Genomic DNA, 24,023 nt, shown 5'->3' with positions numbered 1-24,023 from the left:
AAAAAAAGTATCAGATTTTTTTTTTAATTGACTCATAAAGAGCTCCCTTGAATAATTTTCAAGGATGTAATTACTTTTGTTCTATTAGATAAATACCATCCTTAATTATCGTAAAATAATAATTAAAATTCATTTATATTTAAATAAATAAAAATAAAAAGTTATGTGAGTCGCACTATGTTTTATATTATCATTATTAATTACAAATGTATTAGTTATATATATCATTTTATTTATATATAAAAAATAATAATTTATCTTAATCGTTAAAATCTAAAAAATAGATGAAGCTTACTAAAATAGACATTATGTTAATTTTATCATTGAATTTTTATGGTATGAATATATAATTTTTTTTAAAAAATACACATTAATTATTGAACAATGTTGAGCTAACGAGCCGCGGCCTGGGCAAATCCATCGATTTCCTAAAGCCCAAAAAAATCTTATAAACGCTGGCGTTTTACACATCAAACGACTTGTCGCTGTCCTCCCTGGTTTTATTGATTCACTAGGCAATGATTTTCTCTCTCATCCGTGTCGCCAAACAGAACGTTAACCCGCGAAGCCCCAGTGTACCCGAGTCAGGGTCCAAGTCAACCAGAGAAGTGAACGGGCAGAGACAAAGTACGGTATAATGTTGTATTTGTTTGTTATTTTCTAGTTAAACTACCGTAAACCCTAAAGATTCAAATACTCACCACTCTACCTGTCTCGCTCCGCAACCCTCACTCTGTCTGTGTCTCTCTGCCCCTCCTTATTTTTTCTCTCTCTAAACTCGGAGACGCCCTTTCTGGTTACAGTTGAGCTCCAGCTAGGGTTTAGTTACCTCCAAGATCAATCTCGATTTTTGAATTTCGGGTTTGGAATTCAATTCTTAGTCCAGTTATTGATTCTTAATATTCCGTCTATGGATCTCCCTAGCCTAGCTTTAATTCTTCAAGCTGCCCTCAGCCCTAATCCCGATGAACGCAAAGCCGCCGAGCAAAACCTCAATAAGGTTTTCTTATTTGTCTTCTTGAAATTGATTAGTTTTCAGTTTGTTTTCATCTTATTTAAGAACTTGTCGGATTGAAGTTATTAACTTGACATGGATGATTTGCTTTACTTGATGAGAATTGCGGTTTATAGTTGATTATTTAATTGTGCCAGTTGTTTATTTTGGATTAGTTTTTGGGCACTTAAGTGATCGAATTATTGTCGTGTTTCTTCCATTAGTTGTGCTTAATCGATCTGAGTTTGGCATAGTTGAGTTGTTAAAATTATGTATTTTTGCAGTTCCAGTACACGCCTCAGCATCTGGTGAGGTTGCTGCAGATCATCGTGGACAATAATTGCGATATGGCAGTGCGGCAAGTTGCTAGTATTCATTTCAAGAACTTCATTGCAAAGAATTGGGCACCTCATGAGCCTGGTATCCTCATAATTTTCTTATTTCTTAAAGAAACAGCACGTGTAGATATTTGCATTACATCCATATGAAGTGTCTATTTACGTGTAATCATTATTTGAATTTTTATTTGATGTAGATGAGCGATCAAAGATATCGCAAAGTGATAAGGATATGGTGAGGGATCACATCCTTCTGTTTGTTGTGCAGGTTCCTCCTTTGTTGAGGTATAATTCGTTGGATTTTTACTGTTTCAATACTTGTGGTTTGCTTTTATGACACCCTTCTTTACAGCAGGAGTACAGCATTCAGTTTTCAAGTTGTGTTTTGTTCCTGTAAATTTGTTTTTACGATTTTTTTTTTTTGTATTCTATGATATTCTTTCTATTTGTGGTTTTGTTTATAGAGCAGATTGCTTGATTGATTAGATTCTTTAGAATGAGAGCACTTTCATTTTACTTGCTCTAATATCAAATGCCATGATATACAGGGTACAGTTGGGTGAGTGCCTCAAGACAATTATCCATGCTGATTACCCTGAGCAGTGGCCATGTCTTCTGGATTGGATCAAACATAATTTACAAGATCAGCAAGTTTATGGAGCTCTTTTTGTTTTGCGTATTCTTTCTAGAAAATATGAGTAAGGATATGCTTATGATTGTTATGTTGTTTATTCAGTGTGAATACTTCAGCCTATAAGGTTAACTGATTGCTTTCAATGTGCTTTTTTTTTTTCCTTCCCTTTGTACATTTCTCAAATTTCTGAACCTTTGTTGACTGCATATAGGGAAGACGAATAAATGAATGCATATGCTTTTTGACCTGATATAGTACTGACTGCATACGTATATGCATATTAGAGGTTGTCTGTCACTCTTTTTTGAAATAATGGATAAAGAGAACCAAAACTAAGTGATGATGGCTTTGTCAATATGTATTTGGCGTGCACTCTTATTTGTGTACAGCTTTCCTTCCTTTGCATGTGTAAAATTCTGAAGCCTGTCATGGGAAGGAAACCTTCCTTGCCTTATGAATACCTGAATGAGAGAAAGTGAGTACTCTATCTTTAGATTTTCAGCCCATGGTATTTGTTTCTCATTCTCAAACTTTTGCAAAGCTTATAAAATTTGGTTGAGCCAATGATTTTGTATTGATCTTGTACGTTTTTCTTTTTAAATTTCCGTTCCTTTTGGAGCTAGGGATCTTGAATTTATGTCGCAGCTCTTTACTGCTGTAATGAATTTATTTAAGGAATCCTTTATGGATTGTTTAAGTAGGATTTTTAACCCTGTCCCATGAGCACAGAAAATTTAGAAGGAGGCAGGGTTTGGGTGGAGGCTACTAACTGCAGGCGTTCTTTTTTTTTTTTTTTTTTAATTTTTTTTCTTATCTTTCCATTTGTTGAGTGTGTTACTTGGGAGTGTGGTTGTGAACACATCAATTCATTTTCTGATTTTGTTGATCTCAATCAATCCCTATTTAGGAAAGATGCTAAACCATGTATGCCAGCATTTTTGAAATCTACCTTTTATTTTATTATTTTAGGTTCAAGTCTGATGAGGAGAGGACCCCTGTTTATCGTATTGTTGAGGAGACATTCCCACACATTCTCAGTATTTTCAACAGGCTGGTCCAGATTGCAAATCCATCATTGGAAGTAGCAGATTTGATCAAGCTTATTTGTAAAATATTCTGGTCATCTATATATGTAAGCTTAATGTTTAAAAGCAGACAACAAATTCTTGTTGTGTACCATTTGTTCAGAAACATACTGAATACTTTTTGGTGCTATATTTTGTTTTTGTTTAGCATGTATTTTGTTTGTTCTGAGGTGTTCATCAAGTCCCATTGCAACTTATTTTGCTTTTTGTTTTGTTTGTAAACCTCTTTGATTAAGCTTATTGTTGTCATGAGAATATGCATAGTATTATTTGATAGTTCCTATGGATAGCATTATTTCTGTATTTCGGATGATTTACATGTCCTGTTTATTTTCATTTCTTTTCAGTTGGAGATTCCAAAACAGCTATTTGATCCAAATGTCTTCAATGCTTGGATGATTCTTTTCTTAAATGTTTTGGAGAGGCCTGTTCCTGCAGAGGGTCAGCCTGTAGATCAGGAGCTTAGGAAGTCATGGGGGTGGTGGAAGGTGAAGAAATGGACAGTTCACATTTTGAACAGGCTGTACACTCGGTGTGTTTTCAAACTAAAATAACTTTTGAATATTTGAAGGAGCTATGCAGCTTGTTTTTGACTTCTGGCCATTTAAACAATTGCAGATTTGGAGATTTGAAACTCCAAAACCAAGAAAACAGAGCTTTTGCTCAAATGTTTCAGAAGAATTATGCAGGGAAGATTTTGGAGTGCCACTTGAATTTGTTGAATGTGGTACGTGTTGGTGGATATTTACCTGACAGAGTTACAAACCTAATTCTGCAGTATATAAGTAACAGGTAAGTGCAATTTTTTTATTTACATATATTAAAGTTTTTATTCCTTTTTATCGTTGCATTTCACATTGTCACAAACCAGTGTGTTAAACTTCTCACAGACATTATTATATGGTAACTTATATTTGTGGAAAGGAGACTCTTCTGTCAGATTTGATCACATGTTCCAACTAGTCTAATGGAATGAAGATATATCCTTGTGTGTTTAGCTTGCACGTTGCATTTGACATTTTGACCTCATGGTTTGCTTGTGTGTGTGGCTTACTTCTTGTGGGCAGAACTTGGTCAGGATCTTATAGTTGATCTTTAAACTACTTTAGCTAACTTTTCATTCTCATTAGAAAGTGCTCACTTTTATGAAGCGTCTAACTTGCATGGTTTTCATATCATTATGGAGTTTTCCTCACAATAGTCAAACTGGTAATAGCGTGAATATAGACTACAGAGCAATAGAAAAGAATGTGAATTATACTAGAAGGATTAGATCTTTAGAAGTAAAGAAAGCACTTAAGAGAATGAAAGTGAGTAAAGCTTGTGGACCCGATGGAATACCAATTGAAGTATGAAAGCGTTTGGGAGATATGGGAGTGGCATGGTTAAATAAATTGTTTAATAAAATTCTAAATTCAAAGAAAATGTCTGATGAATGGAGGAGGAGTATTTTAGTACCTATTTTTAAAAATAAGGGAGACATACAGAGTTGCTCGAACTACAGGGGAATTAAACTTATGAGTCATACTATGAAGTTGTGGGAGAGAGTTGTGGAACATCGACTACGTCATGACATTTCTATCTCTCCCAATCAATTTGGTTTCATGCCCGTTGTTCAACTATAGAAGCGATCTTTCTCATTAGAAGTTTGATGGAAAAATATAGAGATGTGAAGAAAGATCTATACATGGTTTTTATCGATTTGGAGAAGGCTTATGATAGTGTTCCAAGAGATGTCTTATGGAGAGTGTTAGAACAAAAGAGGGTATCTATTAGGTACATACAAGTGTTGAAAGATGTGTATGAAGGAGCAACTACTATTGTGCACACAGTGGGAGGGGACACAAGAGATTTTCCTATCTCAATTGGATTACACCAAGGTTCAGCTGTAAACCCTTGCCTTTTTACATTAGTTTTAGATGAATCGACGAAACATATATAAGAGAGTATCCCTTCGTGCATGATGTTTGCAGATGATATAATTCTGATAGATGAGACGCGAGAAGGAGTCAATAGAAAGTTGAAATTTTGGAGAAGTACTCTAGAGTTAAAGGGTTTTAAGTTAAGTAGAATGAAAATAGAATACATGCATTGCAAGTTCAGTGAAGGCCGAACTGGTAATAGGGAAGGAGTTAGTTTGGATGTAGTGGTACTGCCCCAAAGTAATCACTTTAAATATCTCGGCTTAATCTTTCAAGTAGATGGGGGATGTGAGGAGGATGTTAGTAATAGGATTAAAGCCGGACGGTTGAAGTGGAGAAGTGCCACGAGAGTTTTATGTGATCGCAAAATTCCTAATAAGTTGAAAGGAAAATTTTACTGTACAGCTATACGACCGGCCATGTTATATGGTAGTGAGTGTTGGGCACTGAAGGAGTTGTATGTGTCTAAGATAAGAGTTGCGGAGATGAGGATGTTAAGGTGGATGAGTGGTCATGCTAGACTAGATAAATTCCGTAATGAGAGTATTAGAGAAAAGGCAGGAGTGGTGTCAATTGAGGATAAGTTGAGAGAAGGAAGATTGAGGTGGTTTGGTCATGTGAAGTATAGACATACGGAGGCTTCAGTTAGACAAGTAGAGCACATTAGGTTAGAGGATAGAAAGAAAAGGAGGGGTAGACCTAAACTGACTTGGAAAAGAGTAGTACTACATGACCTAAAAGCATTACACATCTCTGAGAATTTAACCCAAAATCGTTTAGAATAGAGAAAGTGAATCCATATAGCCGACCTCAAATTCTTGGGATAAAGGCTTAGTTGAGTTGAGTTATGGAGTTTTCCTCACATTTATATCAAGATTATTAATTTTTGTTTGCTGCACTGTTGCTGCATTTTTTTTTACTGGTGTTTTGTAATGTCTTTTACATGCAGTATATCAAAGAATAGCATGTATAATCTCCTGCAGCCACGTCTTGATGTGCTTATTTTTGAGATTGTTTTTCCTCTTATGTGCTTCAATGACAATGATCAAAAGCTTTGGGACGAAGACCCTCATGAATACGTCAGGAAAGGTTATGGTGAGTGTGGAAATATGGTTAATTTTTTGAAGGGCATAGAATTTGCACTACAGATTTTGCGTAACTTGCTTTGATGCAGATATTATTGAGGATTTGTACAGCCCGAGGACTGCTTCGATGGATTTTGTCAGTGAATTGGTTAGAAAACGTGGGAAGGAGAACCTTCAAAAGTTTATTCAATTCATTGTAGGAATTTTTAAGAGGTATTCCTTCTAGTCGAGGTATGCAATAAGAAGCCTAAAATAAATCAGTGCTTTAAAGGTTTTGTTTTGCCCTTTTCTCGCCCCCCCTCCCCCCCTCTCTCTGTGCAGGTATGATGAAGCACCAGTAGAATATAAGCCCTATCGACAAAAAGATGGTGCTCTACTCTCTATTGGGGCACTTTGTGATAAACTGAAACAAACGGAACCTTACAAATCCGAACTGGAGCGAATGTTGGTGCAACATGTTTTCCCTGAGTTTAACAGCCCTGTTGGTCATCTTAGAGCAAAGGTTTGTTACATTTCTTTTTTATTGTTATTATTATTGTTGTTATTTTTTGATATCTGTATTTTGCATTGACAATTTGCTTTAGTTGTACCTGCACTTGGATCTTATCCTTAGATGAACTTGATTTTTTGAAGGTTACAAAGTCTAAATTGCAAGTTGTCTTCTAATGTGATTTTTCCTTGAAGTATTGATTTATTTATTTAGCTCTTGTGGATATTAGGCGGCTTGGGTTGCTGGACAATATGCTCACATTAACTTCTCAGACCAGAACAATTTCCTTAAAGCCTTGCACAGTGTTGTTTCTGGGCTACGTGATCCAGAGCTTCCTGTTCGTGTTGATTCAGTTTTTGCATTGCGAAGCTTTGTTGAAGCTTGCAAGGGTATGTATCTCCGTACTCTTTCTGAAACTGCTTCTCTAATTGTTTATTTGCCTCTCTAAATGGACATGCTCATGATGCAGATTTAAATGAAATCCGCCCTATTCTTCCTCAACTGCTTGATGGTATGTTGCTTTTGATACCTTTTTATTTTATTAATGATCTTTATTTTGAGTGCTTGGAGCCTGTCAACCATGAAGTTTATAAACCTCGGCCATCATTCATTTCTGTTTTATTTTCTTTTTATTTTTCACTCAACTCTACAGAATTAATAAGATAGACCATTTACCTTCAGATAAAAAGTTTGGTGATATAACTCTTTTCTCTACTTCCTCTAGAGTTCTTTAAACTAATGAATGAGGTGGAGAATGAGGACCTGGTTTTTACTCTGGAAACTATAGTGGACAAGTTTGGTGAGGAGATGGCACCTTATGCTCTAGGCTTATGCCAGAATTTGGTAATGCTTGTTTAATTTTTCTGCTAAAACATTCTGTTGGAATTTCTGTTCTTCTTGAGACTCCTATTATTTTCTGTTTTCAGGCTGCTGCATTTTGGAGGTGTATGAACACTGCAGAAGCTGATGATGAAGCCGATGATCCTGGTGCTTTGGCAGCAGTTGGTTGTTTACGAGCTATAAGCACAATTCTTGAATCAGTTAGCAGGCTTCCTCAACTTTTTGTCCAGATTGAGCCAACTTTGCTGCCTATAATGCGTAAAATGTTGACAACTGATGGTCAAGGTTGGTATCTGCTTGTGGGAATACCTGCATTGCATGTTAATCCGTTTTCTTCACTCTCTCTGTTTGTGGGTGTGCCTGCATGTCCATGATTTCTGCTGCTTGGATGGTTGGAACCGGCATACATTGTTGTGATAAAGTCTAAGCACTAGTTAAAATTTTTTTGGATAATCTGCTTGTGCTTGCATAACTAGTTGTCTCAGATACTATGCAATCATTTTGTAATGTTTTGAAGGCCAAGGAGCATTGTCCCTTTGGCATAATCAATAGTGGTGAGAAATTCCAAGCACTATCCGTTCTCTTTACCTTGGGTCACACTGAAATACTGATTCTTTTGCATCTTGTAACCTAATTGAGAACTGTAAAATCAAACTAAATGGGATTGTGGAATCTTAGATCCCACATTTGCTTGTGTATTTATTCCAGTTTGAAGTAATTTTTCTCAAATTAGAAGTTGATTTATAATGTTGCCCATTTTATATGGCTAGGATATCAATCATTCAGCAAAGCATTCCGGAAAAAAAAAAAAAAAAAAAAAAAAAAAATATATATATATATATATATATATATATATATATATATATATATATATAAACTTTGATATTAAATTGTGCCTTTCATTTTATTGCTCAAATTTTCTCATTAATACATATCTTTTCTGGCTATGTATTTTTACAGAGGTGTTTGAAGAAGTTCTGGAAATTGTTTCATATATGACCTTTTTCTCTCCAACAATATCTCTGGATATGTGGAGTCTTTGGCCTTTGATGATGGAAGCATTGGCAGATTGGGCTATTGACTTCTTTCAAAGTGCGTATTCAGTATTTCTGTGAAATGCAACGAGTTATTCCTCTGTTTGGGATATCTTTGCTGTTATCGCTGTAATTGGTGTTTTACACTTAGGTTGTTATATATATTGGAATCACTTATGGGGAATTAACAAGATATAGTGGGGAAATTAACTTGTGTGCACCTTTTTACCTCTTGAGGAAAGAAAAACTAAATGCGAGTATCTATTGCACTGACTTATAACTTGTAACGTTGTGATTTACAGAACTTCTCCAGACTTTATTTTCCTCGAAGAAACTTTTGTATGTTGTTTCTCATGACTCTCAATTTCGATGCAGATATTCTGGTTCCCTTGGACAACTACATATCAAGGGGAACTGCAAATTTCCTCGCTTGCAAGGATCCGGATTACCAACAAAGCCTTTGGACTATGATTTCATCTGTGAGTTCCTTTTGAATTATTGGAAATTTTTCTTTGTTGCTATCTGTTTGATTGGCATACGAAAACAGGGAAAAAAAAATTCATCTATTTTATTCACTCTGGCTGTCTGGCTAATCTGATGTATGTTTTTTATTCCTCTTTTTGTAGATCATGACAGATAGAAATTTGGAGGACAATGATATTGAGCCAGCACCAAAGCTGATTGAAGTTGTTTTCCAGAATTGTAAAGGTCAGGTGGATCAGTGGGTTGAGCCATATCTGAGAATCACTGTTGAGCGGTTGCATCGAGCAGAAAAATCATACTTGAAATGTCTTCTCATTCAAGTGGTATGAGTCAGCTATCACTTTACTTCAAGAGCCTCTTTTTCATGAGAATTATCCTTTTCATCTCACTTCCTTGATTCCTGTCTCTCATGACTTTTCCTCTTTATAACTGGTGACCATTCTTAATAATGATTTGTAAAAATTCTTATGTTCTTCTCCATCCATACACTTTTCTGAACCATCTCAATTTCTGCACATTTCTAATTAACATTTTTGTCTTTTTAACCTTGCTATATATTTTTTCTTCAGCTAGGTAATTGACAATACTTTTAATTTAATTTTTTTTTTAATCAAACTTGTTATTGAATGTGTCAACCTGCTCAAAATAATCTGTGAAACAGAATAATGAATAAAGTGATATTGCTGAGTTTTCCTTTCTTTTCTTTCATTAGTGATAGTGCAGGTCTCATTTGTGTTTTGCATGTAAACAAACTTTTTGTCAACTGTTTAGATGTTCGTTTAGTATAATGGTCTTTGTTGAAGGTTGAATTAACATTTCTTTTTAGCATAAGGCATATGTATTTGCTGCAGATTGCAGATGCCCTTTACTATAATGCAGCTTTGACGCTAAGCATACTGCAAAAGCTTGGTGTTGCTGCTGAGATTTTCAACCTTTGGTTCCAGATGTTGCAACAAGTGAAAAAGAGTGGCGCACGTGCTAATTTTAAGAGGTAATCTGTCATGTGCTTCATTTCCAAGTCCTTGGGCTTTAGTTATGTGATGAACTAGGGGTTACATCTTCAAATCAATTTTTACATTGGTTAATTTTGAAAGGTAATCTGTCATGTCCTTCATTTCTAAGCCCTTGGGCTTTATTTATGTGATGAACTAGGGGTTACATCTTCAAATCAATTTTTATATTGTACAACTTTCGTTTTGGTTTGTTTGGGTCATCTAAGAAATTTCTGGCACAGGGAGCATGACAAAAAAGTTTGTTGCTTGGGGTTGACATCACTACTTGCACTTCCTGCAACTCAATTACCAGGAGAGGCCTTGGAGCGTGTTTTCAGGACCACTCTTGATCTCCTAGTTGCATATAAGGATCAAGTTGCAGGTCTCTCTGACTTCCACCTTCTCCTTCCTTCCATCCAGTCCTGCCTGTCTTCCCTGTTATTTTTTTCATCATGAATTTTTGTTATATTAATACTCATTGGTATTGTGTGTGTGTGGACAGAAGCTGCAAAGGAAGAAGAAGCTGAAGATGATGATATGGATGGTTTCCAAACTGATGATGAAGATGATGGTGAAGGGTCTGACAAGGACATGGGAGTTGATACTGAGGATGGAGATGAAGCTGACAGCATTAAACTTCAAAAGTTAGCCGCACAGGTGTGTGCATTTCCTTGTATCTTCATTTATTGAAACCGTACAGCCATACGACCGGCTATGTTATATGGTAGTGAGTGTTGGGCACTGAAAGAGTCGTATGCATCTAAGATAAGAGTTGCAGAGATGAAAATGTTAAGGTGGATGAGTGGCCATACTAGACTAGATAAAGTCCGTAATGAGAGAATTAGAGAAAAGGTAGGAGTGGTGCCAATTGAAGATAAGTTGAGAGAAGGGAGATTGAGGTAGTTTGGTCATGTGAAGCGTAGACATACGGAGGCTCCAGTTAGACAAGTAGAGCACATTAGGTTAGAGGATAGAAAGAAAAAAAGGGGTAGACCTAAATTGACTTGGAGGAGAGTAGTACAACATGATCTAGAAGCATTACACATTTCTGAGGATTTAACCCAAAATCGTTCAGAGTGGAGAAAGCAAATCCATATAGCCGACCCCAAATATTTGGGATAAAGGCTTAGTTGAGTTGAGTTGTATGTTTTTCAAATATGTTGGTAGTACATGTAGCCTTTTATATAAATTTAGGGTTAGGAAGAGTGTTTTATGTTTTTATCTTAAACCCTCAGGTTTGATATATGAATCAAATTGCTCTGTGATCGAGAACTAGTGTTCACTATTACATAAATGCATGTGCATGTATTTGTTTTTTAGAATGTTGATGCACCTACATTTTCATTTTCCCTTGCCCTATTACCACTTTCTTTTTCATCTTGCAACTTCTTTCACATTATCTTCACTACTAAAGAATGGCTACTGTATTAAGTGTGATATGGCAACACATTACTGGATTCATCTTCAGTTGTGAACTCTTTGAAGAGGATAATCCTTGTGGCTGCTTGAAGTTTAAAGTTTAGAGACTTCAGAATTTTGATGTAACAAAAGATAAATTTCTGAAATCCAAAATTTAGTGGAAGGAGTGATGAATAACTTTCAAAAACTGATATTTGGTTGATGCATGGCTAGCCAAATCATTAATTGAAAGTAACTATGCTGGTTAAGGCTAAGCCATTGTTAATTTAAAGCAAGTAGCTGAGATTTCTCCAGCACTGGTAGAGTAAGGAATATTTATCAACAGAAAGTTAACTCAAACAAGAACAATATAGGAACTATGATTGATTGTATTAAAGTAATACAAAGGTTTGATAGACCTTCAGTACAATACAACCATTAGGAAATACAGTTCCATTGATGGATTCAACTACCAAATAGAAATAAAAGACAAAAGGAAGATAAAAGAAAGATAAAATGGCTGATGATCCAACCCCCAGGAAGATTCCCATGCAGATAACAATTCTGCCCAAAATCACCCAATCATTCCAGAATGATGCTTCTCTATTCGTCATCCCTTATATTCAGTTTTCCTCCCCTTCCAGTAACTGCTTTCAGCCACGTTTTCCTTTCTCCATATCTCTCCAATGTCCATTTGCAGCTGTGTAGTACTCTCCTTGTCTCTTCCTTCCTTCCTTCTTCTAGTATAAACTTTGAATGGACTTGTGCCTGTAAGAGTAATAGCATTTGGGCCTGCTGAAACAATAACATCTCTATCAATACCACCCTGTTGAGAATCAGCCTTGTCCTCAAGGCTGAAATTACGAAATTGTCCCTTGAAATCAGATTCGTCCAACCAGGTTGCTTCATCTATGGATCGCCCTTTCCATTTAACAAGCACTTGTGGCACAATTTGGCGGTTACGAGTGATTCTCCGCCTTTGATAAATGAATTCTGGTTCCACCATAGGTCCTTCTGCTTCCTCTAAATTTGTAGGCAGATCAGTAATAACAGGGTCATCTCCAATGGCTCTCTTCAGTTGAGATATATGGAATATAGGATGGATTTTTGAAGAAGTAGGCAGCCTTAGTTCATAAGCAACAGCTCCAATCTTCCCAATTACCTCAAATGGTCCACAATATCGGGCAGCCAACTTTTGGTAGACACGAATGGTTACAGATTTCTGTATATAAGGCCTTAGTTTCAAGAAAACCTTATCTCCAACAGAGAAATGCATATCCCTTCGATGTTTATTAGCATATTTCATCATTAATTGCTGTGCTTTTTGTAAATTAAAGGTGAGCTGCCTTAAAATCTCATTGCGATCCTGCAAATTTTGAGCTACTTATTCTACTCGAGTTTCGCCTGGTAGAAACCTTTGCAACACTGGAGGTTGTCGCCCATAAATCAGTTCGAAAGGAGTTTTTCCAGTAGAAACTTGAAAATTGGTATTATACCAATATTCAGCCCAACATAGCCACTTAGACCATTGTTTTGGTTGCTCAGATGAAAAGCAATGAAGATAGGATTCCAAACAGCGATTTAATACCTCTGTTAGACCATCCGTTTGTGGATGATAACCTGTGCTAAACTTGAGCTAGTCCCTTGCATTCGAAACATCTCACTGAAATTATAGAGGAAAAGTGGATCTTTGTCACTCACCCATAGTTATTAAAGGCCCAAGGCGCACCAAGGCGCCAAGGGTCCTAGAGCCTAGGCGCAAGGCGCAAGGCGCGCGCCCTAGCAAAGAGAGGCGCAAAAATAAAAAAAAAATTCAAAAGAATATAAATATTCCATCAAATTTCAACTATCATAAAACTAAACATAATAATAAGTAATAAACATAAGGTAATAATAATTTTGCAATCCAAATAGAATAAAAATGAACTACTTTATTTTAAGAAACTAATATAAAGTGTTACAATCTTAACATATTAACCTGATAGACACTAGTCATACTAGTAATCAAAATCCAAGAAAGAAAGTAGTTAACTAGTTACAAAATAACTAGTTAACTAGTTACAAAATAACTAGTTAACTACTCTTCAATCTATATGAAGAGTAGCATTAGTAATCAAAACTAAAGTCAAGTACCAATTACTAAATACAAAATAACTAGTTAACTACTTACTTCTTAATCTATTTCAAGTGTAGCATTAGTAATCAAAACTAAAGTACTAATTACTAATTACAACATAACTAGTTCACTACACTTCAATCTATATCAAAAGTAGCATTAAGATCTTCTTTATCTTCCCCTTCAGCTTCGTTCTCTTCATACTCATCTTCTTCAAAATCAATATTTTCATCTTCTTCAGCTTCTTCAGAAGATGTCTCTTCTCTAAGTAAAGGAGTATCAGCTCTAGATGGTGGCTTTCCTTTATGCTTTGACATAGATCTTGAAGCAACTGCAAATGCTATATTTTTTTCTTTCTCGGATCTAGTATTGTAGGCATCCTCTTCAACTCCAATAGCTTCAGCAACCGCATTCCAAGTCAAATTGTCATCCTCAAACACAAGTTCATCATTTTCTAACTCTTCTTCCATTTGACCCATCAACCATTCATTACTATCATCTATGTCTTTCAATGAAATGGGGTCAATGTGGTGACGTGCATCATATCGGCGCCTTAATGCCCGATTATACTTCACAAACACCAAATCATTCAATCTTTGTTGAGCTAGCCTATTTCTTTTTTTACTATGAATCTGTAAAATATAACAATTTTAATAAGTAATTTTTAAGAAAGAATAAAAGTATAGTTGTAAAGAGACATGTTTTGTTACTTACATGCTCAAAGATACTCCAATTACGCTCACAACCAGATGCACTACAAGTGAGGCTAAGCACTTTTATTGCAAAATTTCTCAAATCTGGAGTTGAAGCTCCGTAAGCATTCCACCATTCAGCTATTAATAAAATAACGCATATTAATCATGATTAAAAAAAATTGCAAGACAAGATTAAATGCTTATGATCAAAATTATGTTACCTGGAGATATTCCTGTTCGATTCCTAATTGTTACAGGCATCCCAAATATGCTAGCACTATTTTGATACAAAAGTAGTTGTTTCATGATTTTGTCTTGCTCTTGTTGGGTTGGAATCAACCTTTGTAGAACTGTGTATAAACCAGTCATAACCTCTTCATCTGCAGCAATTTGAGTATTTGAATAAAAAAATTCAGGATTCAAATAATGTCCAGCTGCATGCAAAGGTTGGTGGAGTTGGCTTTCCCATCGTTTATCAATGATCTCAAACACCGCCTTGTATTTTTCTTCCTTTTCACCAAATAACTTTGCAATTGCTTCTTTAGCCCTATCCATAGCCTCATAAGTATATCCCATTGCAGGCCTTTTCTCACAATCAACTAATCGAAGCACACGGACTAATGGACCAAATATCTTTAAGATGTACACCATAGTACTCCAAAAACTAGGCATCATCACAATACTAGTCACTTTCTTACCAGCTTGCTCTTTTGCCCACTTACTTGTGGTCCATTCTTCTGAAGTAAACATTTTTCTCAAATTGGTCTTGTGCTTATGTATGCGTTGAAGGGTGAGAAAAGCAGTTGCAAATCTTGTGACAGTAGGCCTAATTAGTTCTCTTTCACTGGTGAAGTGCTGTAACATGTTCACCACACCTGGACGAACATAAATGTAGCCATTCATTGTCACTGCCCTTTTAATTGTGTTATGAAATTTTGGCATTTTTCCAATGTCTTCTAAAATCAAATCTAAGCAATGGGCAGCACAAGGAGTCCAGTACAAGTGTGGATGCTTGACTTGTAACAACTTTCCTAAAAACAAAACGAATATGAGAAGTTTTTATTTACTACAATTGTTAATTAAAATGAAATTTAAATAATTTAATAAAAATTAAAACTTAAAATTACCTGCAAGCACACAGTTGCTAGCATTATCTGTCACTACTTGAACCACATTAGCCTCCCCAACACGCTCTACAATTCTATCAAGCAGCTCAAACATCTTCTCACTAGTCTTTGAAAACTCTGAAGCATCCACAGACACAAGGAAAACTGTTCCCTTTGGAGAATTCACTATGAAATTAATTAAAGTCCTTTGCTTTTTATCTGTCCAACCATCTGCCATTATAGAACAACCATACTTTGCCCATTCTTCTTCATAGGACTTCAATTCATTCTTCACATTAGTAACTTCTTTATTCAACAATGGAACCCGTAATTCATAGTAACTTGGTGCCTTCAAACCAATACCAAATTGTCCAACAGACTCTAACATCACTTGAAAACTTGGATAATTGGCAGCATTGAAAGGAATTGCCGCATCATACATCCATCGAGCTATATCCCTACATCCTTTTCTCGCAATTCCTTTTTACATGCCTCATTTATGGTGGTTTGCTTCAACTTTGCATTCTTTCTATCTTTCACTTCCCTTTCTGCATTTTGAGCAAAAAATACATCAATAGGACCCTTTGTCCTTAGCTTCTTTCTCATATTTGCAACTTTATTACTTCTTTGCTGTGGGACTTCTATGTTTGCACCAATTTCATATTCGTTTTCATCATCACCCATCCTTTCAACATCTTCAAAATCAGGAAAAGAAGTTTTATAAAAGTCCTTTGCTGCTACCTTTTTAACATATAGTCTTGTATTTCTTCACGTACATGTGCTGGACACCTTTTGCACATGGTGACATTGCGATGCCCCCCAACCAAGTGTTGCTTAGCTCGGTAAATCCCTCCCTTTGTAACTTTATTACAAAAGTTACAAACAAGATCATTGGTATTTGGTGGCTTTAATAAATGCACATACTTCTAAGCTGGATCTTTTCTATTATTGCCACTTTTATCTTCAATGGCAGTAGAAGATGTTCCAATGTCCATCTTTTACAACCGAACAAGAAATATCAACTCCCTATATCGATAGCATAGCAAGTTTAGCAAAGCAATTTATCACTCACATACAAGTCACAAGCACCCACTCAATTGTCATTTCAAATAATATTTGTATTCAAGAAGTAAAAATTATCGTAAATAATTTTTGAAATATTCAATAAAGAACATTCAACAAACACCCATTAAACTATTTTATTTATTTATGTTATTACAGCAAAAAGCATGTTAATTATTAATATGTTAATAACTTAATTATCAATATATTATTCATGTTTGCAACTTGCAACAAACACCCATTCACTGCTGCTGTGCTATATTTTATAGTAAATAATTTATTTATTGTCATTTTATATATTTATGTTAATTTTCACTTGTCTTTTTGCTCTTTATTATAATTTAAGATATAAGAAATTAAGGGTTAGTGGGTTGCATGTGAGAGGCAATCAATAAATAGCCAAATGTTGAACAGAGAATTGAAAAATAATTGCAAAAAGAAAGCAGACAAGCAACTGTTGTCATCAATTAGCAACTTATGTCATCAAAAAGCATAAAGCAGCTGGTGTCATCAAATTAAAAAAATCAACTCAACAAAAAAAAAACACAACAGATGTAGCATGAGTGAAATCTAAATCACCGAAAATTTTAGCAGCATAACAGAGGGAAAATTGAAAAGAAAAGAGCATGCTAGCAGCAGCTATGGCTTGAAAACCAGCAAAAATGAAGAAAAGAAGAGCAAAGAAAAAGCAACAGATACAGCATAGGTTGAACCCTAGATCACTGAAAATTTTAGCAGCATAACGGGAGAAAAATTGAAAAGAAAAAAACATGCTAGCAGCAGCCATGGCTTGCAAACTAGCAACAATGAAGAAAGGAAGAATAAAGAAAGCAGCAGCCATGGCTTGAGAACTACCAAGACGGAAGAAAAGAAGATGGAGAAGAAGCCGATGATGAGAAAGAAAGAAAGAAAGGAAGAAAGGAACAAGAAATGGAAGAGGAAGTCGAGAATAACAAACCTGAATGCAGAGATCAGCTAAGTTTCTAGAATCTTTTTCTTCTTGTCTTCTTCTTCTTAACTTCTTTTCACCTTTTTCTTTTTACTTCTGCTGTCGGGATGGAGTGGGGCTGTTATAAACGTCTCCTTCATTAAATAGGGTGCCTGGGACTGCTGAGGCGTGCCTGGAATGCGCCTTGAGCCTGGGTGCGCCTTGAGCCTAGGCAACGCCTTCTCAGTGTTGCCCGCCTGGACAGTTTTAAGGCGCAGGCAGCTGAGCCTCCATCGCCTGACGCCTGGGGCGCGCCTCAGGCACGCCTTTAACAACTATGCACTCACCAAAGTTCTTGGAAGTCCATGCAATTTGACCACTTCTTTAGTAAAAATTTCAGTGACTTTGCAATGTACGGATGGCGCAAAGGAATAAAATGCCCAAACTTTGAGAGTCTATCCACAACAACTAATATACAATCAACACCATATGATCTAGGCAGCCCTGTTATGAAATCCAATGCCACATATTCACAAATTTGTTTTGGTATGGGAAGAGGTTGAAGTAAGCTTGCTGGAGATTGGGCCTCATATTTGTGTTTATGGCAAACTAGGCATGCAACAACATACTTCTAAATTGCTCCCATCATTCCTTTCTAGTAGAAATTTGATGCCATCCGATGATGAGTACGGTAAGCCCCAGAATGACCACCAGAAGGCGTATCATGAAATTCCGAAATTAATCCATTGAGATTTTGAAGGAATAGCCAACCTGCCCTTGAAATACAACCTATCTTGGATAAGAGAAATTAGGCCGCAATTTAGTACCACTTTTCAGGTCTATAATAATGTCTCGTAAAAATACATCAGCAGCCACCTCTTTTGCAATTTCACCCCAATCAGCCCACTGAGAAATAGATATCCATTGCAATTCTAATTCCTCATCTTTACGTGATAGAGCATCCGCCACCTTATTGCTAGAGCTAGATTTATATTCTACCAAGATGCGATAACCCATCAACTTAGAAAGCCAATATTGTTGTGCAGGAGTACTGGCCTATTGGAACAGTAGATACTTGAGACTTTTATGATCTGTTCTCACAATAAATTTCTGGCCTATTAAATAGGGCCGCCAATGTTGAATTGCTGGCACCAAGGCTATTAATTCCCTTTCATATGCTGTACAGATAGTGGATTTATCAGAAATGGCTTTACTGAAGAAAGCAATAGGCTGATTCAGCTGCATGAGAACTACACCCACTCCACTACCTGAGGCATCACATTCAATAATGAAAGGCAGTGAAAAATTTGGCATGATTAGAAGTAGAGAAGAAACCACAACCTTCTTTAATGCATTAAAAGAGTTCTGAGTGCTAGAATTCCACTAGAACAAACCTTGGTTCTCCTTCTTAAGTAATGTTGTTAAAGGTTGAGCCAATTGACCATAGTTCAAAATGAACCTTCGGTAATATCCTGTCAAACCCAAGAATCCTCTCACTGCCTTAACTGTCTTTGGTGTTGGCCATCTCAGTATACTGGATGCTTTGGCAGGATCCATCTCCACTCGTTTAACTGAAATCACGTGGCCAAGATACTCGACAGAAATCTACCCCTAGGATCATTTTTTCCGATTTACATGTAAATGATTATGTTGAAGCAACCCAAGAACTATTCTCAAATGTTCTAAGTGTGAATTCCAATCCCGGCTATAAATCAGAATGTCATCGAAGAACACTAGGACGAATTTTCGTAGATGATGTGAAAATATTTTCTCATATTTTTAAAGAAGGGTTATAACATATTTATACAATTATGATCATAACTAAGAAGGAAAGTAATCCTATAATTAAGCTAATACATATTTGTTATGCTATAAGTTAGGGATACAAATAAATATACAAAGTTGATGTTTCATAACACTCCCCCTCAAGTTGGAGCATAAATGTTAATTATGCCCAACTTGCTACAAATGTAGTCAACTCGAGCTCCATTTAGAGCTTTTGTAAAAATATCTCCCAATTGCTCTCCTGTATTGACATGCCCTGTTGGGACAACCTTCTGTTGAATCTTCTCTCGAATAAAATGATAGTCAATCTCGATATGTTTAGTTCGCTTATGATATACAAGATTAGAAGCAATATGGATAGCTGCTTGATTATCACACTATAATTTTGGAGGTAATGGAACCTTAAGACCAATCTCATCCAGTAACTGAAGCACCCACATAACTTCACATTCTGACTCTGCCATAGCCGATAATCTGATTCAACGCTTGAACAAGAAACCACACTTTGCTTCTTACTCCTCCACGACACCAAGTTTGCTCCAACAAAAACACAATACCTTGTTGTTAATCTCCGGTCAATCTTTGATCCTGCTCAATCTGCATCTGAAAAACACTCAACATTTAAATGCCCATTATTGCTGTACAAATGACCACGACCTGAAGCACCTTCCAAATAGCACAATATCCGTCCCAAAGCTTGCTAATGAGTAACAATAGGGGAAAACATAAACTGACTAACAACACTAACAGAGTAAGCAATATCTGGACAATTCACTGTTAGATCATTCAGCTTTCCAATCAATTTCCTATACCTCTTTGAATTTTCAAATAGCTCACCATCTCCTGCTGTAAGTTGAACGTTAGGAGTCATTGGTGCACTATATGGTTTAGCACCTAATTTTCTAGACTTTGCCAATAAATTAAGGACATACTTTCTTTGAGACGAGAAGATGCATTTCTTACTTCTTGAAACTTCAAAGCGCAAAAAATATTTCAGCAAACCCATATCTTTTGTTTGAAATTGAGTTTGAAGAAATGACTTAAGTGATGAAATGCCAGCAGAGTCACTTCCACTAATGACAATGTCATCAACATATACCACAAGCAAGATTAGACCACTTCCAGAATGCCTAAAAAATACAGAATGAGTAGAGTTGCTCTTTTGCATACTAAACTGCTGTGCCACCTCACTAAATCTTCCAAACCAAGCTCAAGGACTTTGCTTCAAACCATAAAGAGATTTGCGCAGCATGCAAACTTGGCCTGACTCACCCTGAGCAACAAACCCAGGTGGTTACTCCATATACAACTCTTCTTGAAGATTACTATGAAGAAAAGCATTTACTTCATATACATCTCTTTTTGAAGATTATTATGAAGAAAAGCATTCTTGATATCCAACTGGTGCAAGGGCCAATCATATATAGTTGCTAAAGAAATGAACAAGTTAATAGAAGCAAGTTTAGCTACAGGTGAAAAAATATCAAAGTAATCAACTCCATAGTTCTGAGCATATCCTTTTGCCACAAGACGAGTTTTTAACCGAGCCACAGATCCATTGGGATTTACTTTCACTGTGAACACCCATTTAGAATCTACCGCCTTCTCACCAGTGGGCAGAGATGCCAAATCTCATGTACCATTAGTCTTTAAAGCCTCCATCGTCTCTCTCATAGCATTACACCAATTGAGATGGAATATTGCCTCACCAACAGTTTTGGGAATATGGATAGAGTCTAAAGAAATAACAAAACACCAAGAATAAGAAGACAACTGATTATAAGAAATAAAAGATGAAATAGGATAAGTGCATGTGTGTTTATTTTTACGTAGAGCAATTGATAAATCGAGGTCGGAATCAGGACCAGAAGCAGGAACTAGATCTCCCAATGAAGAAGCTGGTAGAGAATTTAAGTCTTGGATCTCTTCCATCCTCCTGGGAAAGGTCCTGGAATAAACATGAATTGGTGGTTTAGGCCAAATTGGTATTGAGTTGAAGGATCAGATGATGGGAGAGGACTAGACGTAGTATATATTAAGAGATCATCCTCCTTCCTTAGAATCTCATACATAGATGATTGACTCAAAAAATGCAATATCAACAAATACAAGATATTTATTAAGAGTAAGAGAAAAACATCGATACCTCTTTTGAAGACAAGAGTATCCAAGAAAGACACACTTGAGAGACTCGGGATCCAATTTGGTAACTTGCGGACGAACATCATGAACAAAACAAGTGCACCCAAAGATATGAGGTTCAATGGGAAATAGAGACTCAGAGGGAAATAACACATTATAAGGAATGTTACCGTGAAGGACAACAGATGGCATACGATTAATTAGAAAACAAACCGTGAAGACTGCATCAGCCCAAAAATGTTTAGGTACCTTCATTTGATGTTTCTCCCACCATGATAGTCGTTTTGTCCTTAGCCATTGCTACTATCATATTTTCCAATCGACTAAATCTCTGCTTTTGGTCTAGGCGCATAGCAGCTATAGCTTCCTCGATGGTACTTACTTTCCTCTCTGCTTGTCTCATTCTTCCCTTCATTCTTGTTTTTGGCATATGGATCCGGCAGATCGGACCAAATTGGTAGAGTAAGGAATATTTATCAACAGAAAATTAACTCAAGCAAGAACAATATAGGATCTATGATTGATTGTATTAAAGTAATACAAAGGTTTGATAGACCTTCAGTGCAATACAACCATTAGGAAATACAATTCCATTGATGGATTCAACTACCAAATAGAAAGAAAAGACAAAAGGAAGATAAAAGAAAGATAAAATGGCTGATAATCCAACCCCCAGGAAGATTCCCGTTCAGATAACAATTCTGCCCAAAATTACCCAGTCATTCCAGAATGCTTCTTCTCTATTCTCCATCCCTTATATTCTGTTTTCCTCCCCTTCCAGTAACTGCTTTCAGCCACATGTTCCTTCCTCCATATTTCTCTCCAACGTCCATTTGCAGCTGTGTAGTACTCTCCTTGTCTCTTCCTTCCTTCCTTCTTCTAGTATAAACTTTGAATGGCCTTGGGCTTGTAAGAGTAATAGCACCTGGGCCTGCTGAAACAATAACATCTCTATCAAGCACCCTAATTATGGATGGCTCTGGACAAACAGAAAAAGGAATGAAGGAGGATGTAGCCAGCTTTCCTTGATCTGCTCTCACTATTTATTTGATTTTAAGAATTCAAAATATTGGCCTATGCCCAGAAGATGCTACTGTGACCCTACCCTTCAATTGCTATATTCTTGTAATGTTTTCATTCATTTTAAGCTGGTTTTATCCAACATTAATTATTTTATATTATGATGTTATTTAAGATATCATTGCCATCATTCAGTACTTTGGGTGGAATACATGAAATTACTTTTTACTTGGTTATTGTATCAACTATCAAATTACTTGTAAGGCCTAGGCTATGCACTGGTTTTAATCCTTTGAGAGTTCTTTTGTTTTATGATTCCCCTATCAGATACTTATTTTTGATGATGTTTTTTTACAACTCATGGAATTGTTCAAATTCATGGGTGAAGCTGCCTATATTTTCAAATCCAGGATTTGGACAATCTTCCATGTTTCTTAATACAATTTAAACCCATGGAATTGAAGTGAAATATTGAATAATTTTATGAAATTCGTACGTTGAGGGAGAGGTATTTCACAAAATCCCACCTACTGGGCTGGTGTCAAATCTTTGATTTTGAAGGATTCATCAAAATCCATGGATTTTCTCATCCTTTTTTCTATATTGAAAGGTGGTCGTCTCCAGTTCTATGGGTTATTTTAATTCTCACATAAATCCCTTGTATCAAAGTTTGCTTTAAATCACACTCTCGTTTTTTCTTGATCATCCCCTGCAATGGATGTCACAGGCAAAGGCTTTCCGTCCACATGACGATGACGATGACTCAGATGATGACTACAGCGATGAAGAAGAGTTGCAATCACCAATTGATGAGGTGGATCCTTTCATTTTTTTTGTGGATACTGTCAAAGGTGAGGGAACCTTTTTCCCTATTGTATATTTATGTTGACATCCAATTATTTTGGTCTCGTATGACTTGCAAATGCTCTTATTTGTTGTTACTTTGAATGAAGTCATGCAAGCCTCAGATCCATTGAGGTTCCAGAATCTTACACAGACACTGGACTTCCATCACCAAGCACTAGCAAATGGTGTTGCTCAGCATGCTGAACAGAGGAGAGTGGAGATTGAAAAGGAAAGAATGGAGAAGGCATCGGCTGCTGTTGCTTCATAACTTGAGCCTTGAATGCAATGTGGCCAAAATTTGCATTGCTTTCACATTCACTGCATGTTCCATTCATTTCGGTATGTTATGGATGGATGGGGAGTCATTGCCAGTCTCTTTGAAGCATATTTGATTGGTTCAATGGTCATGGAGATCAGTAGGCCCTGAAGGGTTTTCAGGTTCTGATTATTGGTAAACTGCATGCCTGAGTTCCCATATACTAGGTAGATTTTGGGATTGGGAACTTTGTGCTGTAACCCACCATAGTTTGAGGCATTCATTTTTTTTTTTTGGAGTCTGGCCAATTCTATGTCAGAAGAGGCCTATCTCATCACGTTTGTGTTGTCATTTTGCTCTTTTTTATTTTTCCTCCAAAAAAATGTATTATTTATGGGGTCTCCAGTTTGTCACCGTGTCTATGCGGTTGCCTTCTGGGGATATTGGCATGTTACCCCCAGGAGGGTCTCAGGCGTAGAGTCTAAGGTCTGGTAATGTCACATGGATGGAAATCATTTGGGGTGGTGCATGGATTTAATGATAATTTTTGGTAAGGGGTAGAAAGTATTCCTTTTTTTTGAAAAAAATTTTGTAATTAGTCCACGAAACATCATCAAAAATTGGTTTTCTTTGAGTTTCTGGTTTATTGCTGCAGGGTGGCGGGGGAAGGGGAGTTCTAAGGGTAGCGGTTGCCACAGATTGTAAAACAGTTGAATATTCTTTATATAATGTGGTTTAATGAAGAGGAAGCAATTGGTTTGTAAAGGAGCGG

At 36.4% G+C, this 24,023-nt stretch overlaps 1 protein-coding gene across 1 annotated transcript; it reads left to right on the top strand.

The window, feature by feature from the left end:
* The first annotated feature begins 623 nt into the window (after positions 1–623).
* On the top strand, positions 624–24,016 carry LOC110631792 (importin beta-like SAD2). The gene is made up of 22 exons (XM_021779772.2): positions 624–1,000; positions 1,279–1,414; positions 1,530–1,617; positions 1,881–2,030; positions 2,936–3,098; positions 3,399–3,583; positions 3,670–3,843; positions 5,923–6,068; positions 6,148–6,271; positions 6,380–6,560; positions 6,778–6,937; positions 7,018–7,059; positions 7,273–7,391; positions 7,475–7,673; positions 8,349–8,480; positions 8,798–8,901; positions 9,049–9,228; positions 9,757–9,896; positions 10,140–10,279; positions 10,400–10,554; positions 22,877–23,000; positions 23,103–24,016. The coding sequence occupies exons 1-22, from the start codon at positions 911–913 to the stop codon at positions 23,261–23,263; spliced, it is 3,093 nt and encodes a 1,030-aa protein (XP_021635464.2). The 5' UTR covers positions 624–910; the 3' UTR covers positions 23,264–24,016.
* The last annotated feature ends 7 nt before the right edge of the window (positions 24,017–24,023 follow it).

This window comes from Hevea brasiliensis, chromosome 6 (genome assembly GCF_030052815.1).
Source record: "Hevea brasiliensis isolate MT/VB/25A 57/8 chromosome 6, ASM3005281v1, whole genome shotgun sequence".
NCBI classification, from domain to species: Eukaryota; Viridiplantae; Streptophyta; class Magnoliopsida; order Malpighiales; family Euphorbiaceae; genus Hevea; species Hevea brasiliensis.
This window is presented reverse-complemented; position numbering and strand designations above follow the sequence as displayed.